General features: G+C 47.1%; 1 protein-coding gene across 6 annotated transcripts in view; it reads left to right on the top strand.

Moving 5' to 3' along the window:
• Window positions 1-1,050: 1,050 nt before the first annotated feature.
• Window positions 1,051-19,760, top strand: part of EMID1 (EMI domain containing 1) — a 431,309-nt gene continuing 412,599 nt past the window's right edge. For 2 of the 6 annotated variants that reach the window (XM_085632748.1, XM_085632746.1), the window contains exon 1: window positions 1,243-1,783. In XM_085632748.1, coding sequence (XP_085488874.1) covers window positions 1,581-1,783 — 203 coding nt within the window. In that variant the 5' untranslated portion in view covers window positions 1,243-1,580. Of the gene's footprint in view, window positions 1,784-19,760 lie in introns of all 6 variants that reach the window. The other 4 variants (XM_085632750.1, XM_085632747.1, XM_085632751.1 and 1 more) reach the window with 3 other exon arrangements.

The raw sequence follows: 19,760 nt of genomic DNA, 5'->3' as shown, positions 1-19,760 counted from the left end.
TTACATCCACTTGGTGGCTTACCATGGAATAGCCCTCATCCTCTAAGAATGCATACATTACCAACAAGGTGGTCAGCCTGAACAACCCATAATATGTCACAAAAACTCCAAATCTGTGGCAGAAAGGCCTCTACCCTCAGTCTTTTGCTGTAAACATGCCAAAGACGTGGAATGGTCTCCAGGTACAAATCAGGCAGGCCTTGCCAATCTCCTGCTACAAGCGGGACTTGAACAGCACTTTAAAGACCGTACAAGAGCTGCACCTAGGACCTGACCCTCTAAGTGCATGGTGAACGCCTCTATTACCTGTATTTCTATACTGGAAATCCGGCAGATGTTGTAAATTGCCTTGTCTTCCACTCATTGTTTCTACCACTGTTGAATGCTGTAATGCGCTCTCACCACGTGCCTAGGATCTTGACATGGTTGTATGTCACAATAATGAGTACAAAAATATATCGACTACCACAAAATTGTGAAGGTAAGTATCGATTTACTATCCATGTAAGTAAATCTATATTAAGTGCATATTCTTACCCAGACGCATAGATTCTATTGGTGCAGCAGATGCAGTGGCACCGGGTCCAGAGGACCTAAGGGTCCCACTTTACCCTGCTTTTGTTGTATTTTATCATTCAAACAGCAGCCAGGAGCCCCATTTCCTTCCTTGCACTAGAGCCCATGACACCCTGTATACGCTCCTGTACTTACCTCCACAATAGTGTAGGCGACATTCTGTCTGCACTGTTTTTGTAGGGGTGAAGTGTAAAGCAGGATGTTCTGGTGGGATGTCATCTAGATAAGTGTTTGGTGATGGGTTTGAAAATGCAGCAATCCCCTTACACACCGTGTGATATTGGACCAATCGTGTGTGTACTTGAGCTTGGAAGTGTGGGTGGTGGGAGAGGGGAGGGCTCACCCTCTTCTACTGTTTTATGAATAAACCCAGTCGCCAATGGGAAGTAAAAGAGGGGGAGTGGAGACAGGGGAGGGGGTGCTGCCTGCTGCCGGGGCAGACTGCGAACATTAAATCAAGCACTGTCCCGCACAGGGATAGGAGCGGTGGGGGCAGCCGAGGGACGGGCGACCGGCTCCTTTCAAGAAAGCCTGGGATTGTTTGGGTTCCTTAATCCAGCGCAGGATTGAAAAGAGGGAAAAAAGGGGGCCGGCCCGGGATCCGTCTAATCACCTCCCTGCTGCCAGAGTCCCCTCAGCCAGGAGGGAGCAGCGGTAACAGCTTCCAGAGGAAGCCGCTACAGACAAGGGAGGAAGGCAGCCAGCACCGGCCCGTGAGGGAGTCAGGGACCCGGTGAGGGAGACCTCAAGTACCCCAGCCCCTCCTCGCGTCCACCTTGTCTGTAGGCAAGTGTGCGCTCTACTGTGCTAAAAAGTTACCTCACGACCCCAGCCCACCCGGCGGGCGCTCTCTGCAGGCAGGGACTCTGCCTTGCTCGTTTGTGGAGGGGTGAGCTCGAACTGTGAGTTGTCTGGGAGCTGGGGACCTCTCTTCCTGCAGACTGAGGACCGTCACTGGGGGAGTCCCACTTGCCTTCCTAATACCCTCTGCCTCTCGGGGGGCGATGGTGACCCCTGCCTGGAGGCCGGGACATCCGTCCAGCATGAGGACTTGCCTGCCGGGCAGCTGGGGCTGGCTGCTGCGATGTTTGGTCTGCCTTTGCCCCCTGCTGCCAGAGGTGACCCTCACCTGGAGCCCGGGGCTGCAGTACAAGCACGCGCCCGGGGGACCCCCGCCTGGGAAGGAGCACCTCGCCTCCAGCAGAAGGTGAGGACTCGCGCCTTCGCCCCCTGCGCTGAGCTGTCACTTCCAATGAGTGTACGCGCTGCGCATCTCCACGCCGAGGGGCGAGACTTCGCGGGCAGAGCGCCGAGGGGGCTGGCGGGGAAGAGGGACAGGCGCGAAGGTAGAGCAGGCCACTTCAGATACAAGTGCACACCGGCGCTGAGCAGCGCAGACGATCCCAGATCCAAGTGCACACCGACACTGAGGGTAGCAGCCGAGCTACAAAATAGTGCACAGCGATACTGAGCGTAGTGCAGATGAGCCAAAAAATAGTGCACACCGACACTGAGTGTAGTGCAGACGAACCCAGATAAAAGTGCACACCGACACAGAGAGTAGCAGCCGATCTACAAAATAGTGCACATCGACGCTGAGCAGCGCAGACGACAGAGATAAAAGTGCACACCGACACTGAGGGTAGCAGCCGAGCTACAAAATAGTGCACACCGATACTGAGCGTAGTGCAGATGAGCCTAGAAAATAGTGCACACCGACACTGAGTGTAGTGCAGACGAACCCAGATAAAAAGTGCACACCGACACTGAGGGTAGCAGCCGAGCTACAAAATAGTGCACACCGATAGTGAGCGTAGTGCAGATGAGCCTAAAAAATAGTGCACAACGATACTGAGCGTAGTGCAGATGAGTCTAAAAAATAGTGCACGCCGACACCGACACTGAGGGTAGCAGCCGAGCTACACAATAGCGCACACCGATACTTAGCGTAGTGCAGACGAGCACAGGAAATAGTGCACGCCGACAGTGAGCGTAGTGCAGACGAGCTAGAAAATAGTGCATGCCGACACTGAGCCTAGTGCAGACGAGCTAGGAAATAGTGCACATCGACACTGACTCACTGAGCGTAGTGCAGCCGGGCTAGAAAATAGTGGGAACTGACATTGAGCATAGTGCAGACAAATTCAGGAACTAGTGCACACCGAAACTGAGGGCAGCAGTCGAGCTACAAAAATAGTGCACACCGATACTTAACTGAGCGTAGTCTAGACGAGCCCAGGAAATAGTGCACATCGACACTGAGCGTAGTGCAGACGAGCCCAGGTAATAGTGCACGCCGACACTGAGCGTAGTGTAGACGAACCCAGAAAATAGTGCACATCGACACTGACTCACTGAGCGTAGTGCAGACGAACCCAGAAAATAGTGCACATCGACACTGACTCACTGAGCGTAGTGCAGCTGGGCTAGAAACCAGTGGGCATTGACATTGAGCATAGTGCAGGCAAATTCAGGAACTAGTGCACACCGACACTGAGGGCAGCAGTCGAGCTAGACAATAGTGCGCACCGACACTGAGCATAGTGCAGCTGGGCTAGAAAATGGTGCACATCCACATCGAGGCTAATGCAGACAAGCTCAGAAAATAGTGCACACCCACACTGAGGATAGCAGCCGAGCTAGAAAATAGTGCGCACCGACTCTGAGCATAGTGCAGCCGGCCTACACAATAGTGCACACCGACACTGAGCATAGTGCAGACGAGCCCAGAAATGTTAGCGCACACCGACACTGAGGGTAGCAGCCGAGCTAGCAAATAGTGCACACTGACACTGAGCATAGTGCAAACAAATTTAGGAACTAGTGCACACGGCTGCTGGACATAGTGCAGGCAACTTCAGAAAATAGTGCAGACCGGCCCTGAGCATAGTGCAGACGAGTTTAGGAAACAGCGCACACCGCCGCTAGCGCATAGTGCAGACAACGCAAGAGAAGAGTGCAGACCCGCACGCACCACTTCGGAAAATAGTGCACACCGACACTGACCATGGTGCAGACAACTTCAGGAAATATTGCAGTCAGGGACTGAGCATTACGCAGATAAGATCCGAAAATAGTGCACACTGGCACTGAGCATGGTGCATACAAGATCAGAAGAGAGTGCAGACAGCCGCTGAGCATAGAGCAGAGAAGTTCAGAAAACAGCGCAGACCCACGCTGAGAATACTACAGAATGTAGTGCACACCACACCTGGGCGTGGTACGGACAAGTTAAGGACTTAGTGCAGACCGCTGCTGAGCAAGGTGGAGGCACGTTCAGAAAACACTGTAGCCCGGCACTGAGAGTGCAGGCGAGCAAAGAAAAGAGGGCGCACTCCACTGTACACATGGTATGACATGTTGGTTGACGGGGTGCTGAAGGGAGCGCAGCGGGCCCGATGGTAGTACAGAACTGTTTATGAATAGTGCAGACAGGCGCTGAGAATGATGCAAACAACTTCAGAAAATAGTGCAGATAGGCAATGAGCACCGTGCACCCAGGTTCAGAAAATAGTGCAGATTGACAATGAGCATCGTGCCGTGCGCACAGGTTCAGAAAATAGTGCAGATTGGCAATGAGCATCGTGCGCGCAAGTTCAGGAAATAGTGCAGATTGGCAATGAGCATCGTGCGCACAAGTTCAGGAAATAGTGCAGATAGGCAATGAGCATCGTGCGCACAAGTTCAGAAAATAGTGCAGATAGGCAATGAGCATCGTGCGCACAGGTTCAGAAAATAATGCAGATTGGCAATGAGCATCGTGCGCACAGGTTCAGAAAATAATGCAGATTGGCAATGAGCATCGTGCGCACAAGTTCAGAAAATAGTACAGATTGGCAATGAGCATCGTGCGCACAAGTTCAAAATGTAGTGCAGCAGACCCGAGCACTGCGCGTAGTGCCGGCTTCCGGCCCCGTGTTGTGCACTTTGACTCCCTCTGAGAGTGGAACAGAACGCATCGAAAACAGGGCTGGCCGGCCCCACCGCACACAGCACAGGGCGCAGTGCAGACTGCTATTGGCAATAGTGCAGATCTGCGCTGAGGGTTCTGTAGTAGTGCAAGCCAACAGTGCAGACAATAGCACACGCATGCACGGAGGGAAGCGCAGAAATGCACCGTGGGTTCTACACACTGGTTCTGTGAGTAGTAAGAAGAGGGGCCTAGAGTAGAGCAAATCGACCCTGTGAGCAGAGCAGCGGTGGAATAGCACAGACCAACGGAAAGGGTGGGCTGCAGAGTAGTCCAGATGCGCTCATGGAATAGTAGAGGATGTGGCCGGAACTGGCAATGACTGACTCTGTGAGTAGTACAGATGTGTCCTGAGAGTACAGTCCAGCCGGGCACGTGGAGTCTGTGAGCAGACCGAGGCACAGAACAGGACACTGGAGCAGGCAGTGCAGTCCTGTCCTCAGGATAAGACAGATTTGGGAGTAGTGTAGACGTCAGGTGACCCTAGTGTCAGCACCGAGAGTTGTGAAGACTCGAGGAATGCACACACAATTGGTGAAGACCTGCTGGGCGAATAGCGGTGTGGGGCGTACAGTAAGGCTGGCTGTAGAGTAGCACTTAACGGGTGCTTAGAGTAATGGCAGCACCGTGCCTCGTGCACTCATGCTGGGCAGCCCGGGAATAGTGTCCTGACTCTGGGAATAGTGCAGACCGGTGCTCACCATAACCTCAATGGTGAATAGTGCAGACCTGAGCTTACCATAGCCTCATTGTGGGAATAGTGCAGACCACCTGTGCTCACCATTGTCCCATAGCTGGAATAGTGCAGACAAGTGCTCATAGTGGGAAAAGTGCTACCTTGTGCTCATAGTGGAAAGAGTGAAGACCAGTGCTCACCATAGCCCCTGGTTCGAATAGTACAGGCCAGAGCTCATAGTAGGAATAGTGCTACCCCGTGCTCACAGTTGAAAGAGTGCAGACCAGTGCTCACCATAACCTCATGGTTGAATAGTGCAGATGAGTGCTCACCATAACCTCATGGGTGAATCGTGCAGACCTGAGCTTACCATAACCTCATGGTTGAATAGTGCAGACCTGAGCTTACCATAGCCTCATTGTGGGAATAGTGCAGACCACCTGTGCCCACCATAGCCCTATTATTGGAATAGTGCAGGCCAGTGCTCATAGTAGGAATAGTGCTACCCCATGCTCACAGTTGAAAGAGTGCAGACCGGTGCTCACCATAGCCCCATGGTTGTTATAGTGCAGACCACTGTTCATAGCGCAGGCACGTGCTCATAGTGGGAATAGAGCTACCCTGTACTCATAGTGGAACGAGTGCAGACCAGTGCTCACCATAGCCCCTGGTTCGAATAGTGCAGGCCAGTGCTCATAGTAGGAATAGTGCTACCTCGTGCTCACAGTTGAAAGAGTGCATACCAGTGCTCACCATAACCTCATGGTTGAATAGTGCAGACCTGTGCTCACCATAACCTCATGGTTGAATAGTGCAGACCTGTGCTCACCATAACCTCATGGTTGAATAGTGCAGACCTGAGCTTACCATAGCCTCATTGTGGGAATAGTGCAGACCACCTGTGCCCACCATAGCTCTATAATTGGAATAGTGCAGGCCAGTGCTCACAGTAGGATAGTGCTACCCCATGCTCACAGTTGAAAGAGTGCAGACCGGTGCTCACCATAGCCCCATGGTTGTTATAGTGCAGACCACTGTTCATAGCGCAGGCACGTGCTCATAGTGTTAATAGAGCTACCCTGTACTCATAGTGGAAAGAGTGCAGACCAGTGCTCACCATAACCTCATGGTTGAATAGTGCAGACCTGAGCTTACCATAGCCTCATTGTGGGAATAGTGCAGACCACCTGTGCTCACCATTGCCCCATAGCTGGAATAGAGCAGACAAGTGCTCATAGTGGGATAAGTGCTACCGCGTGCTCATAGTGGAAAGAGTGCAGACCAGTGCTCACCATAGCCCCTGGTTGGAATAGTGCAGGCCAGTGCTCATAGTGGGAATAGTGCTACCTCGTGCTCACAGTAAAAAACAGTGCAGACCACCTGGGCTCAACATAGCCCTATAGTTGGAATAGTGCAGACAAGTGCTCATAGTGGGATAAGTGCTACCGCGTGCTCATAGTGGAAAGAGTGCAGACCAGTGCTCACCATAGCCCCTGGTTGGAATAGTGCAGGCCAGTGCTCATAGTGGGAATAGTGCTACCTCGTGCTCACAGTAAAAAACAGTGCAGACCACCTGGGCTCAACATAGCCCTATAGTTGGAATAGTGCAGGCCAGTGCTCATAGTGGGAATAGTGCTACCTCGTGCTCACAGTAAAAAACAGTGCAGACCACCTGGGCTCAACATAGCCCTATAGTTGGAATAGTGCAGGCCAGTGCTCATTGTGGGAATAGAGCTATCCCGTGCTCATAGTGGAAAGGGTGCAGACCAGTGCTCACCATAACCTAATGGTTGAATAGTGCAGACCAGTGCTCACCATAACCTTATGGGTGAATAGTGTAGACCACTGCTCACAGTAGGATAGTGCTACCTCGTGCTCACAGTTGAAAGAGTTTAGACCAGTGCTCACCATAGCCCCATCGTTGTTATAGTGCAGACCACTGTTCATAGTGCAGGCACGTGCTCATAGTGGGAATAGCGCTATCCTGTACTCATAGTGGAAAGAGTGCAGACCAGTGTTCAGAATAACCTCATGGTTGAATAGTGCAGACCTGAGCTTACCATAGCCTCATTATGGGAATAGCGCAGACCACCTGTGCTCACCATTGCCCCATAGCTGGAATAGTGCAGACAAGTGCTCATAGTGGAAAAAGTGCTACTGTGTGCTCATAGTGGAAAGAGTGCAGTCCAGTGCTCACCATAGCGCCTTGTTGGAATAGTGCAGGTCAATGCAGTGCTCATAGTAGGAATAGTGCTACCCCGTGCTCACAGTTGACAGAGTACAGACCAGTGCTCACCATAGCCCCATGGTTGAATAGTGCAGGCCAATGCAGTGCTCATAGTAGGAATAGTGCTACCCCGTGCTCACAGTTGACAGAGTGCAGACCGGTGCTCACCATAGCCCCATGGTTGAATAGTGCAGACCTGAGCTTACCTTAACCTCATTGTGGGAAAAGTGCAGACCACAAGTGCTGACCATTGCCCCATAGCTGGAATAGTGTAGACAAGTGCTCATAGTGGGAAAAGTGCTACTGCGTGCTCATAGTGGAAAGAGTGCAGACCAGTGCTCACCATACTCTCATGGTTGAATAGTGCAGACCTGAGCTTACCATAGCCTCACTGTGGGAATAGTGCAGACCACCTGTGCTCACCATTGCCCCATAGCTGGAATAGTGCAGGCACGTGCTCATAGTAGGATAGTGCTACCCCGTGCTCACAGTAGAAAGAGTGCAGACCAGTGCCCACCATAGCCCTATGGTTGTAATAGTAAAGACCTGTGCTCACCATAGCCCCATTGTTGGAATAGGGCAGACCACTGTTCATAGTGAAGGCACGTGCTCATAGTGAGAATAGTGCCACCCCGTGCTCACAGTAGATAGAGTGCAGACCACCTGTGCTCACCATAGCCACATGGTTGTAATAGTGCATACCTGTGTTCACCATTGCCCCATGGTTGAAATAGTGCAGACCAGTTCTCATAGTGGGAATAGTGCTACCCCGTGTTCAAAGTGGAAAGAGTGCAGAGCAGTGCTCACCATAGCCTCACTGTTGGAATAGTGCAGGCCAGTGCTGATAGCGGGAAGACCCTACACCAGTGCTCATAGTGGGAATAGTGCTACCTCGTGTTCACAGTAGAAAGAGTGCAGACTGGTGCTCACCATAGCCCGTTGGAATACTGCAGACCAGTGCTCACCATAGCCCCATGGTTGGAATAGCGTAGACCACTGATCATAGTCGGATAGTGCTCACAGTGGAAAGAGTGCAGTTCAGTGCTCACCACAGCCTCGCAGTTGGAATGGTGCAGACCCATGGGAGGAGTGCAGACCAGAGTTCGTAGTATGAATAGTGCAGAGCAGAGCTCGAAGAGGAAGGAGGGATATCCATCTTCGACAGTGTTGATGTACGCGCGGAGTGTCGCAGGCGAGGAGTGGTGTAGACAGTAGATTAGGCGGACAGAGGACCCCAATAATGACTCAAGTATTCTATTTGTTTTATTTGATTTCAGCGCACCGAGATTAGCAGAGCTGCGCTGAGGTTAAAGCAGACCAGCCCTGGATGCTTCCCAATGTTTAAGTCCGGCTGGACAGAGCAGATGTTGTTTACCTTATGTGATCTACATAAAAACAGCTTTAAAACGTACTACTGAGAGAGTGGCCTTGGGTCTGTCCAAATGTTGCTTAACTTAAGTACAGCGTTTGATAGGGCAGAGGTTGTGTGCTTCCACTGAAAAAGAGTGCTGGTATTGCTGTGGAAAGCTTAAACTCAACACATCAGGACTGAGTTAGTTATGGTGACATGCCAATGATCACTGACCTGTTTGTTTGGAAAAGTTATGACAAAGGCAGTAGGCCTTGGAACTTATTGTGAAAAGCATATGTTAAAGCCAATAGGAGTTTCCTGGTGGATTGTCCTTACACCGTTTTAAGGGCTATAGAAAGGTATTTTGATACTGGGAATCTCACAGATTAACATATTAGGCAAAGGCTTTGGTGTTGGGTACTGCCGGGGACAAACCTTCAGGGCAGAAGATTTGCACTTTGAGACTGCTTCTTATGCCATGTTAGAAAGGGCTGTGCATTGTTTTACAAACTGTAATTCTGTAAATGTTTGTTATTTTATGGCTACTGAGACAGAGGCTCTGACGCTGCCCAAATGTTGATTCTCTTGAGTACAGACTTTGGTTGGGCGGTTATAGCTTACACTGAAAAAAAGTGCTTGAATAGACATTTTTGCCTTGCGGGAAAACTTGTATACTCAATCCAGCAGGACTGAGTTGGTTATAGTGACCATTTATTGATCGGGGCTTTAGGACTAATCTGTTTACTATTAAGGGGGCATATTATCAAGCACAGCGTTAAAATTATCGCCACTTTAGCGGCAGAAAACTGCAGCTAAAGCCGCGATAATGGGCTTGATAATATGCTGCAGAGAATTCCAATAGAAGCCCATGTTGACACCAGAACATAACGCTGTTTCTTGATAATATGCCCCTTAGTTTTTTTACAGTTTTTCTATAGCACGAACGTGGCCTGAGGACATTAGAGCGTTGTACACGAGCACCTGCTTATATTACTCAAGCTCAGGTGTGTTTTAGGCACCAGTAGATTAAGTCATTCACTGAGAGTCATGGGACATTGAGCCAATGCACCTGTCCCAACTTTAGCAGCTCTGGCCGAAGCAACATCTCCTCTCTGATTGAGGGCGGCCGCCTTCTGCGACAAACCCTCGGGTAGGAGATTTGTACAGTGAGGATCCTTGGTATGCCATTTCGGGAATGGCTGTATACTGTGTTACCATGTGTGATTTTGTGCATATTTTTCTTTTTATGGTGGTATTCCACTAGCTGAATCTTATAAAGCTTATGAGGAATATAGTAGCCCAGAGTTGCTCATGATCTCGAGTCAGTGTTAAGAGCTACATGCTTGAGTGCGTCATTGGAAAAAGTTATCACAGGGGTCATCGTTCTAATATTTATATAATGAAAACTTATAACAAACGCAGTTTGCCTGGATTTTTACTGTACAATCAAATGTCAAATCCAATACGTCTTTGGGGTAGGATTGGTATTCCACTGTGTTAAAACCTTTTGATAGGTTTTATGTTACATACATTCTCACATACTACTGTAGGAGGCATGGGTTTGGTGTTGGTTTCCCTTCTGAGACCCCTGTGGCAAATACTGGGGGTAGAGGATTTGCACTTTGATAATCCTTCTTACCCATTTTAGGAGTGGTTGCATATTGTTTTGTCAGCTGTATTTTGTGTATATATCTTCTGACTATATGTCAGTGGGTCGCCTTTTGAGCACGCTCATGCAGAATTCATTAGGCCTGTATTGGTGATGGGGATACGCTGATGATGAGGGCTACATGCCTGATTACCATAGGTCTGTATGTGTATTAGGTCAAATCGTTTGTTAAAACCAAACGCCCTTTAATGGTGGATTGTCATTACTCTGTGTGAAGGGCTGTAGACAAATATTCTATTACATGGAATCGCACTGATTAACGTAGTAAAAAGGGTCTAAGTGTTGGTACCCCAGCTGACAAGTGCTTGGAGTTGAAGATTTGCATTGTGATAATCCTTGTTACAGACACTTTGCATATTGTTCTGGGAACTGTAATTGTGTCTACATTTGTGATTTGATAACTGTGCCTGATGGTTGCCAGCGTAGGTGCGATGCGGGAGGCCTCGGTCGGGGATGGCACCCAGCCAGTGATGCAGGCCATAGGCTTGATTGGTTTATTGGGAAAAGTTATCCCAGATGCCACAGGTCTGATCTGTTTATTAAAAAATGTTACGCCAAACGTAGTACGCCTGACTTGCTCATTGCAAAATGCAATTATTAAAACCAGTAGACATTTAAGGGTGGATTGTTATTACACTTTGTTGAAGGCTATAAACTGGTATTATGTTACCCGGTATCTCAGAGATTCATTTAGGAGGAAACGGTGCTTAATTTGTAAAAGTATAAGTGCCGGGGCTCTCGTCGGGAGGCCACTGCAGCTTGCACCTCACATAACCCATGCCAGCGATGCCAATGACAGTACATACACAACTACTAACCTTCACACGCCTACAAGTGTGACAAGTCAGACTATTCCAGGCCCTCAAAGCCAGAAGAATGGCTTGGGAGGCAGGTATTAGTCATTGTTAATCTAAATTGAACAAATAAACCGCTATTGTTGTGATAATACCGAAATTAGGTGGACAGTGCCACCATGTGGCAGACTTTCACAGCCCCGGTGCTGAAAATAAGGTGCAGGTGCGGAGCACCGGAAAGCACCGGCTCGAATTAAGCACTGGGAGGAAAGGGTTATGGTGTTGGTTTACCCCTTGGTTAAGCCCCTTCCCTAGAAGATTTGCAGTGTAATAGGTTATCCAGTTGTTAAGAGGGACTCTTAAGAGGGGTTGCATATTATTTTGACAATTATAATTTTATACATATTTGTAATTTTCCTGACTGTTTGCCTGATGGTTGCCTTGTAAGAAAGCTTAGGCCTGATATAGTAAGGCCTTTGTTAGTGATGTGGACAAACCACCAACAAAAGGTTATAAGTCTGTCTGGTTCATTTGGGAGAGTTGTGTCAGATGCCATAGGACTGATCTATTTATTTTGAAAAGAAAAGTAATGACAACGGCAGCAGACCTGACTTATTTTCTTGTGAAAACATATGTTAAAACCAATATGTGCTTAAGGGTGGATTGTCGTTACACTGTGTTAATGTCAGTAGACAGACATTTTATTGCATGGCATCTCACAGATTACTGTAATGAGTATTCTTATTCATGCTGGCTACTTCCTCTGACAAGCCATTAATGTAGAAGATTTGCTCTGTGAGAATTCTTGTGAGAGTCTCTTGAGAAGACATGGCAGGATTAATTGTCTGTGAGGGCGTTGTAATAAAAAAAAGAATAAAATCTTTACATACATATACATAGATGAGGGTCGTTGGGTTAGTCTTTGTTTGTCACCTTCTGCTTCCCTCCATGGCATCATACTGCATGGGGCAACTGTCTGGCTCATGTCTGCCATTTGCTCTATTACCCTGTGATTTTGCCTGATCATATTTGCACATCTGCTTGAAAATGAGTGTGCTTCAGTGTCTGGGCTGGTTGATAGTGTTGTAGTATTCGATTTTTCCTTTCATTTCTTTACTCTCCCTTTTTTTAAGAGTCCAGTAGCTCTACAGTGAGTTCTACTGTACCATTAGCTTGCTGAGCATTTCATATGAAGTATGTTGCATCTTGTGCTCCCAATATTAGCGAACTGAGTGGCCTTCTTGTAATGGTATTGCCGACTGTTTAACGTTATTTTACCATTCCAAGATAACCACCTTGATTAGAAACATTGTGTTGGCCACCTTGGATCAGTACACCATTGATACCCTATACACTCCAGAATTTGAAGATAGATGCTTACTGAGTGGTAATCATTGAATGGATTTGTGTATGTATGCATGAATGAATTGGTATTCATATAGTGCGAACTAACCCTGGGCGTAGTTCGCGAAGTAGCGCTACGCGTAGATACGCAAAGTGCACTTCGCACTACGCGAGCTACTCGTAGCACTTCGCGAACTGCGTAGTACCCTGTTCGCACTGTGCAAGATGCCGTTTTCAATGATTGCACAGTGCGGACAAGCATCCAGCACTGTGCAATCATTGAAAATGGCATCTTGCACAGTGCGAGCTGTTGTTTTCTGCCGCTCGAGAAGATTTTTACTCGAGCGGCAGCTTTCTCAATGCGGACTGGTAGTTTCTCATCGCGAGCGGTCGCGAGCATACGTGACCACTCGCAATGAGAAACCTGACCTCCCCGCGTTGAGAATCTCGCCGGGAGGTTTATTTTCCACGCTCGCGATCGCCAACTTGATGTTGCTGATCGCGAACGAGATGGCTGACACATTACTACTAAACATGGCAGCTATGTTGGAACTTCAAAACAATGATACACTATGCAGTGAAATAATGTTTATTGAATATAAAATATATCAACGACAATAGTTAAAATAATAATATAAGACATTAAAACCAAATCAAATAGACTATGAATGATAACAATATTTTGAACTTTGCGATAAAAAGTTAGAGCTTGGCATACAAGTCACACACATGTATCTTCAACTATAGATATTGTTTTTTTTTTTTTAAAGAGCGTGGACATCAAAAAATGGCATTAGTTTTCCAATAAAGATGTGATTCTTAGTGGAGAAGCAGAGTTTCATCCGCTCCTTCATGAACCCGATGCTGGATACATTGAATGAATCTCACAAGTATCTCCTACTTAAGTTAAGTAACTTTAATGCATAAACAGATGATAGGGTCAATGGTTTCATTTTTGAACCCAGAGTCTACAGCTTGATGTAGCCTGGCATTTGACATTCCAGGATCCTTTAAATTACCTTAATGGAATGCGCAGTGGTCTAAATCTCAAGTACTTGATTTTAATAGCTGCTACTAGCCTAGAATGTTAATAGTCACAGGGAGCCGATATGTAAGGCGAAAGTTAGGTCAGAGTGTTTACAGTTCTGCAGCGTTTAAAGGTCATGCAAACGATTGTTAAGCCCTGAGGTTTTCCTGATAAGTGCTTTCCGTTCTGGCTGGGGTGGGTTCATTAGTGACGTAAGTGGAGGCACGTTATTTTTTATGATCATTTTTTCCAATATGTAGTAAGTTCATGGCGGTACCCATATTTGTTTGTAGTTCATCCATGGTTAATCCTTTTAATGAGCTCAATTTTGCATTGCCACAGTCGCAGACATAGTTTAACATTGCAATTTAATGTAATGTTGTCAGTGACATGAAAGATAATTCCAAGGGTAATTTAAAATTTGGGCTCCTGGTTTTATGGTATTTTTTTCACATTTACATCTGTATTTATCCATATTTATTTTTTGCTAATTTTATCTGTATGTATCCACATTTATTTTGGGGTTTCTGAAAAGAAAAAGCTGAACATTTTATATTTCCACATTTATTTAACTAACAAGATATATTCCTACTGGAATGGCAGACAAGTTTCAATGATCTGCACACCCACAGATCAATACGCTTGTATGAAAACATGCCAAATGTAACATCGATCTTGTGCTTATATACTGTTGTTTAAGTCTCATTACTAAAATGTCTTACTTTTTTAAACCCTCTTACCTGTAAATCCGCACGGCTATTGGCATGGCTTTCATGAGTGGCAGCATTTATAAACAGTCAAAAAGGAACCACATTTCCGTTTTTATCCATATTTAAAAATAAATACAGACAGGTCAATACATGTTTTTCTGTCTGTATTTATCTGTATGAATCAGTAAAAATGGAAAACAGGAGGCCCTATTTACAATGCAGGGTGGCAGAATGTAGATTTAATAAAGGTCAAACTTATTTCATGTAGATGTTTTCCAGCTCCTTGGTGGCACACTATGGACAATACCATTGTAAGACTGACACCAGCTGCTATGATTAATTTTATTTTTGTGTGACAAGCATATGACCACCAAGGTTAAGAGGCGTTATATTTTCTTTTTACTACTATTATTCCTTTAATTTACCGTCCATATGCTGGTGGAGTTTCTGTGCCTGTATGATTGTGGACGTGTAAGCGGGTAAATGCAAGAATGTGTCAGTGGGTGGATGAATGGATGTAAGAGTGCAAGGATGAGTGACTAAATGTATGCATTGTGTTTTAGTAAGTGCCCAGACTCATAAGTGACAGAAGAAGCATTTTTGGTTAAAAGCCAGACCTGTCTGCGGGACCACTGGAATTATGCAATCGTGCAGCTGCAGTGATTTTCGGATATTTATAGATTTGCCGCATTTGCCACATAATCCATCATCTGCTGCATAATCTGCAGATTTTAACCAAAAAAAGTGTTTTAGCTCAAACGGTTCAAAAGTTACTAAAAACACAGCAACGTGTGTTGTTGTGCAGTGAAAGGCCTTTTGCAAACATTGACTAGTCATCTTCCTGTATCTTATTTATATATTTGGGTGTTACACTGGTTCAAAAGAGGTGTAACTAATGCCCAGACAGTGTTAACAAGTTTAAAGATGTCGCAATAATGAAGTAATCCTATCCCAAAATGTGCAGCATAATGCCACATAATATGCCTTTCCTTGCTGCATAATCTACGCAACCCCGCAGCATAATTTGGCCCTCCACTGCCACATAATTCAAGTGGCCCTGCCTATTGCCATTTTCATTGGCATTCCACCTTCGATGCACTGAGTGACATATGCGCTGTAACCTACACACAATGAGGATTGTTTCCTGCTCCACACAGATGTTTACTGCTGTTTTTACTTGTGATAATTGATCTGAGGGTAGAACCTGTAACGCAGAGCAGTGGTTAAGATGCAGAGGTGGGACACCTCAGCCCAAGAGATGGAGGAAATCCTTGGCATTAGATATTATTGCTGCTGTTAATCAGCACTTCTGTGGTGAAGAATCCGCTATTAATGAGTCTCTGCTGAGCTTTTATGTAGTTCCTTAAATGTCTTTGTGTTCCTACCGCACACCAGTGTCTGCTTTGGTGTGTAGCATTGTGCACTCAGTAGAGTACGTCAATTGTAATGAGTTATGACTGTGAGTTTTTTGTGCATGAGATTGAAGGGCTGAGCACAATTTCTTATATATTTACTTGATTGGTACATGTGCTCATTGTCATCCAAATGAATATTTGCGTCACATCAGTGACAAATCCGTTAATAACTAGTTCACTGCATATTCTGGCTGTACTGAGTGTATGTTTAGAGTTCTGCTTTAATGTGTGCTGTCGAGCAGTGGTGTGTGGTATGATCTGGCTGGAAATGCTCCGTTGAGCAGATTAACAGTCAATTATGTGGATGGTTGTTGTTTAAATGTTGTTGCTTTTATGTTGAGAGTTCTGTTTGACGTGTTATGTATGAGGTTGGGTGATCGCTGTGTGCTGCTGGGGGCCAGTGACAGCCATTTGAGTCATACCTGGGCCTTGCTGGTTGCGTGTGGTAAGGCCTGTTTAGGTGTCCTATCGGACTAACCTGTGAAGCATCTCCAGGAGAGTATGGATAGGATTAATAATGAAAGGTTAATCAGAGGAAACAGCAGTCATTTGTGTTAAGATTTTGCTTTGGGTGATAGAAAGGGAAACCTGCCAGGCAGGATGGTGAAGCCATGGCCATCTGCTGACTCTGTATGGCGTGTTGCTCTAAAGGTTGCGGTCTTCTGTTTCTGGATGCAGAGCAGCTATTATCCTGGGGAAATGTCATTTTGGTCGCAGAGATGGTCCAACTCTGCCCTTGCAGTGGGTGCAGCTCTAGGCCCGTACTTGGTGAAGCTGTGGTCCTGCAGCATATATGCTCTTGACCTGTGCAGCTTTGCTTCTGCGGTATGCGTGGTTTAGCTTCTGCAGCAAGTCTTTTTCTGTTCCTGCGGTGTGTGTGTGTGGTGTGTGCGTGTGTGTGGTGTGTGTATCTTTGCAGTGTGTTTCTGCTCCACCAGTATCTGTGTCTATGGCCTAGAGCACGTCTGGTTCTACACCTCCAGACTGTGGCTCATGATCTCTTGATCTCCAGTGTTTGTGTCTCTAGCCAAGTAGGGTGAGTGTCTCCGCTGTTTCAACATTTGTGGCTCTGCTCCAGCAGCATGTGGAATTCTTTTTCTACAGTATGTGTGGCTCTCTTTCTCAAAGTTGTATGGTTCTACTTCTGCAGCATGTCTTGTTCAGTTCCTGGTCTATGCGTATAACCCTGCGGTGTGCGGTTCTGCAGCATGTCTTGTTCAGCTCCTGTCTATGTGTGCATGTGTATAACCCTGCGGTGTGTGGTTCTGCAGCATGTCTTGTTCAGCTCCTGGTCTATGTGTGCATGTGTATAACCCTGCGGTGTGTGGTTCTGCAGCATGTCTTTTTCAGCTCCTGGTCTATGTGAATAACCCTGCGGTGTGTGGTTATGCAGCATGTCTTGTTCAGATCCTGGTCTATGTGTATAACCCTGCGGTGTGTCGTTCTGCAGCATGTCTCTGTCAGCTCCTGGTCTATGTGTGCATGTGTAGAACCCTGCAGTGTGTGGTTCTGCAGCATGTCTTGTTCATCTCCTGGTCTATGTGTATAACCCTGCGGTGTGTGGTTCAGCAGCATGTCTTGTTCAGCTCCTGTCTATATGTGCATGTGTATAACCCTGCGGTGTGTGGTTCTGCAGCATGTCTTGTTCAGCTCCTGTCTATGTGTGCATGTGTATAACCCTGTGATGTGTGGTTCTGCAGCATGTCTTGTTCAGCTCCTGTCTGTGTGCATGTGTATAACCCTGCGGTGTGTGGTTCTGCAGCATGTCTTGTTCAGATCCTGGTCTACATGTATAACCCTGCGGTGTGTGGTCCTACAGCATGTCTTGTTCAGCTCCTGTCTATGTGTGCATGTGTATAACCCTGCGGTGTGTGGTTCTGCAGCATGTCTTGTTCAGCTCCTGGTCTATGTGTCCATGTGTATAACCCTGCGGTGTGTGGTTCTGCAGCATGTCTTTTTCAGCTCCTGGTCTATGTGAATAACCCTGCGGTGTGTGGTTCTGCAGCATGTCTTGTTCAGCTCCTGGTCTATGCGTATAACCCTGCGGTGTGCGGTTCTGCAGCATGTCTTGTTCAGCTCCTGTCTATGTGTGCATGTGTATAACCCTGCGGTGTGTGGTTCTGCAGCATGTCTTGTTCAGCTCCTGGTCTATGTCTGCATGTGTATAACCCTGCGGTGTGTGGTTCTGCAGCATGTCTTTTTCAGCTCCTGGTCTATGTGAATAACCCTGCAGTGTGTGATTCTGCAGCATGTCTTGTTCAGCTCGTGTCTATGTATGCATGTGTATAACCCTGCGGTGTGTGCTCCTACAGCATGTCTTTTTCAGCTCCTGTCTATGTGTGCATGTGTATAACCCTGCAGTGTGTGGTTCTGCAGCATATCTTGTTCAGCTCCTGTCTATGTGTGCATGTGTATAAGGTTCTGCAGCATGTCTTGTTCATCTCCTGGTCTATGTGTATAACCCTGCGGTGTGTGGTTCTGCAGCATGTCTTGTTCAGCTCCTGTCTGTGTGCATGTGTATAACCCTGCGGTCTGTGGTTCTGCAGCATGTCTTGTTCATCTCCTGTTCTATGCGTATAACCCTGTGGTGTGTGGTTCTGCAGCATGTCTTATTCATCTCCTGGTCTATGTGTATAACCCTGCGGTGTGTGGTTCTGCAGTATGTCTTGTTCAGCTCCTGTCTGTGTGCATGTGTATAACCCTGCTCTGTGTAGTTCTGCAGCATGTCTTGTTCATCTCCTGATCTATGTGTATAACCCTGCGGTGTGTGGTTCAGCAGCATGTCTTGTTCAGCTCCTGTCTATGTGTGCATGTGTATAACCCTGCGGTGTGTGGTTCTGCAGCATGTCTTGTTCAGCTCCTGTCTATGTGTGCATGTGTATAACCCTGCGATGTGTGGTTCTGCAGCATGTCTTGTTCAGCTCCTGTCTATGTGTGCATGTGTATAACCCTGCGGTGTGTGGTTCTGCAGCATGTCTTTTTCAGCTCCTGGTCTATGTGTATAACCCTGTGGCGTGTGGTTCTGCAGCATGTCTTGTTCATCTCCTGGTCTATGCGTATAACCCTGCGGTGTGTGGTTCTGCAGCATGTCTTGTTCATCTCCTGGTCAATGTGTATAACCCTGTGGTGTGTGGTTCTGCAGCATGTCTTGTTCAACTCCTGGTCTAGGCGTATAAGCCTGCGGTGTGTAGTTCTGCAGCATGTCTTGTTCATCTCCTGGTCTATGTGTATAACCCTGCGGTGTGTGGTTCTGCAGCATGTCTTGTTCAGCTCCTGGTCTATGTGTGCATGTGTAGAACCCTGCGGTGTGTGGTTCTGCAGCATGTCTTGTTCAGCTCCTGGTCTATGCGTATAACCCTGCGGTGTGTGGTTCTGCAGCATGTCTTGTTCATCTCCTGGTCTATGCGTATAACCCTGTTGTGTGTAGTTCTGCAGCATGTCTTGTTCAGCTCCTGTCTATGTGTGCATGTGTATAACCCTGCAGTGTGTGGTTCTGCAGCATATCTTGTTCAGCTCCTGTCTATGTGTGCATGTGTATAAGGTTCTGCAGCATGTCTTGTTCATCTCCTGGTCTATGTGTATAACCCTGCGGTGTGTGGTCCTACAGCATGTCTTGTTCAGCTCCTGTCTGTGTGCATGTGTATAACCCTGCGGTCTGTGGTTCTGCAGCATGTCTTGTTCATCTCCTGTTCTATGTGTATAACCCTGCGGTGTGTGGTTCTGCAGCATGTCTTGTTCAGCTCCTGTCTGTGTGCATGTGTATAACCCTGCGGTCTGTGGTTCTGCAGCATGTCTTGTTCATCTCCTGTTCTATGCGTATAACCCTGTGGTGTGTGGTTCTGCAGCATGTCTTATTCATCTCCTGGTCTATGTGTATAACCCTGCGGTGTGTGGTTCTGCAGTATGTCTTGTTCAGTTCCTGTCTGTGTGCATGTGTATAACCCTGCGGTGTGTGGTTCTGCAGCATGTCTTATTCATCTCCTGGTCTATGTGTATAACCC

This window comes from Triturus cristatus, chromosome 11, assembly GCF_964204655.1.
Source record: "Triturus cristatus chromosome 11, aTriCri1.1, whole genome shotgun sequence".
NCBI lineage: Eukaryota > Metazoa > Chordata > Amphibia > Caudata > Salamandridae > Triturus > Triturus cristatus.
This window is presented reverse-complemented; position numbering and strand designations above follow the sequence as displayed.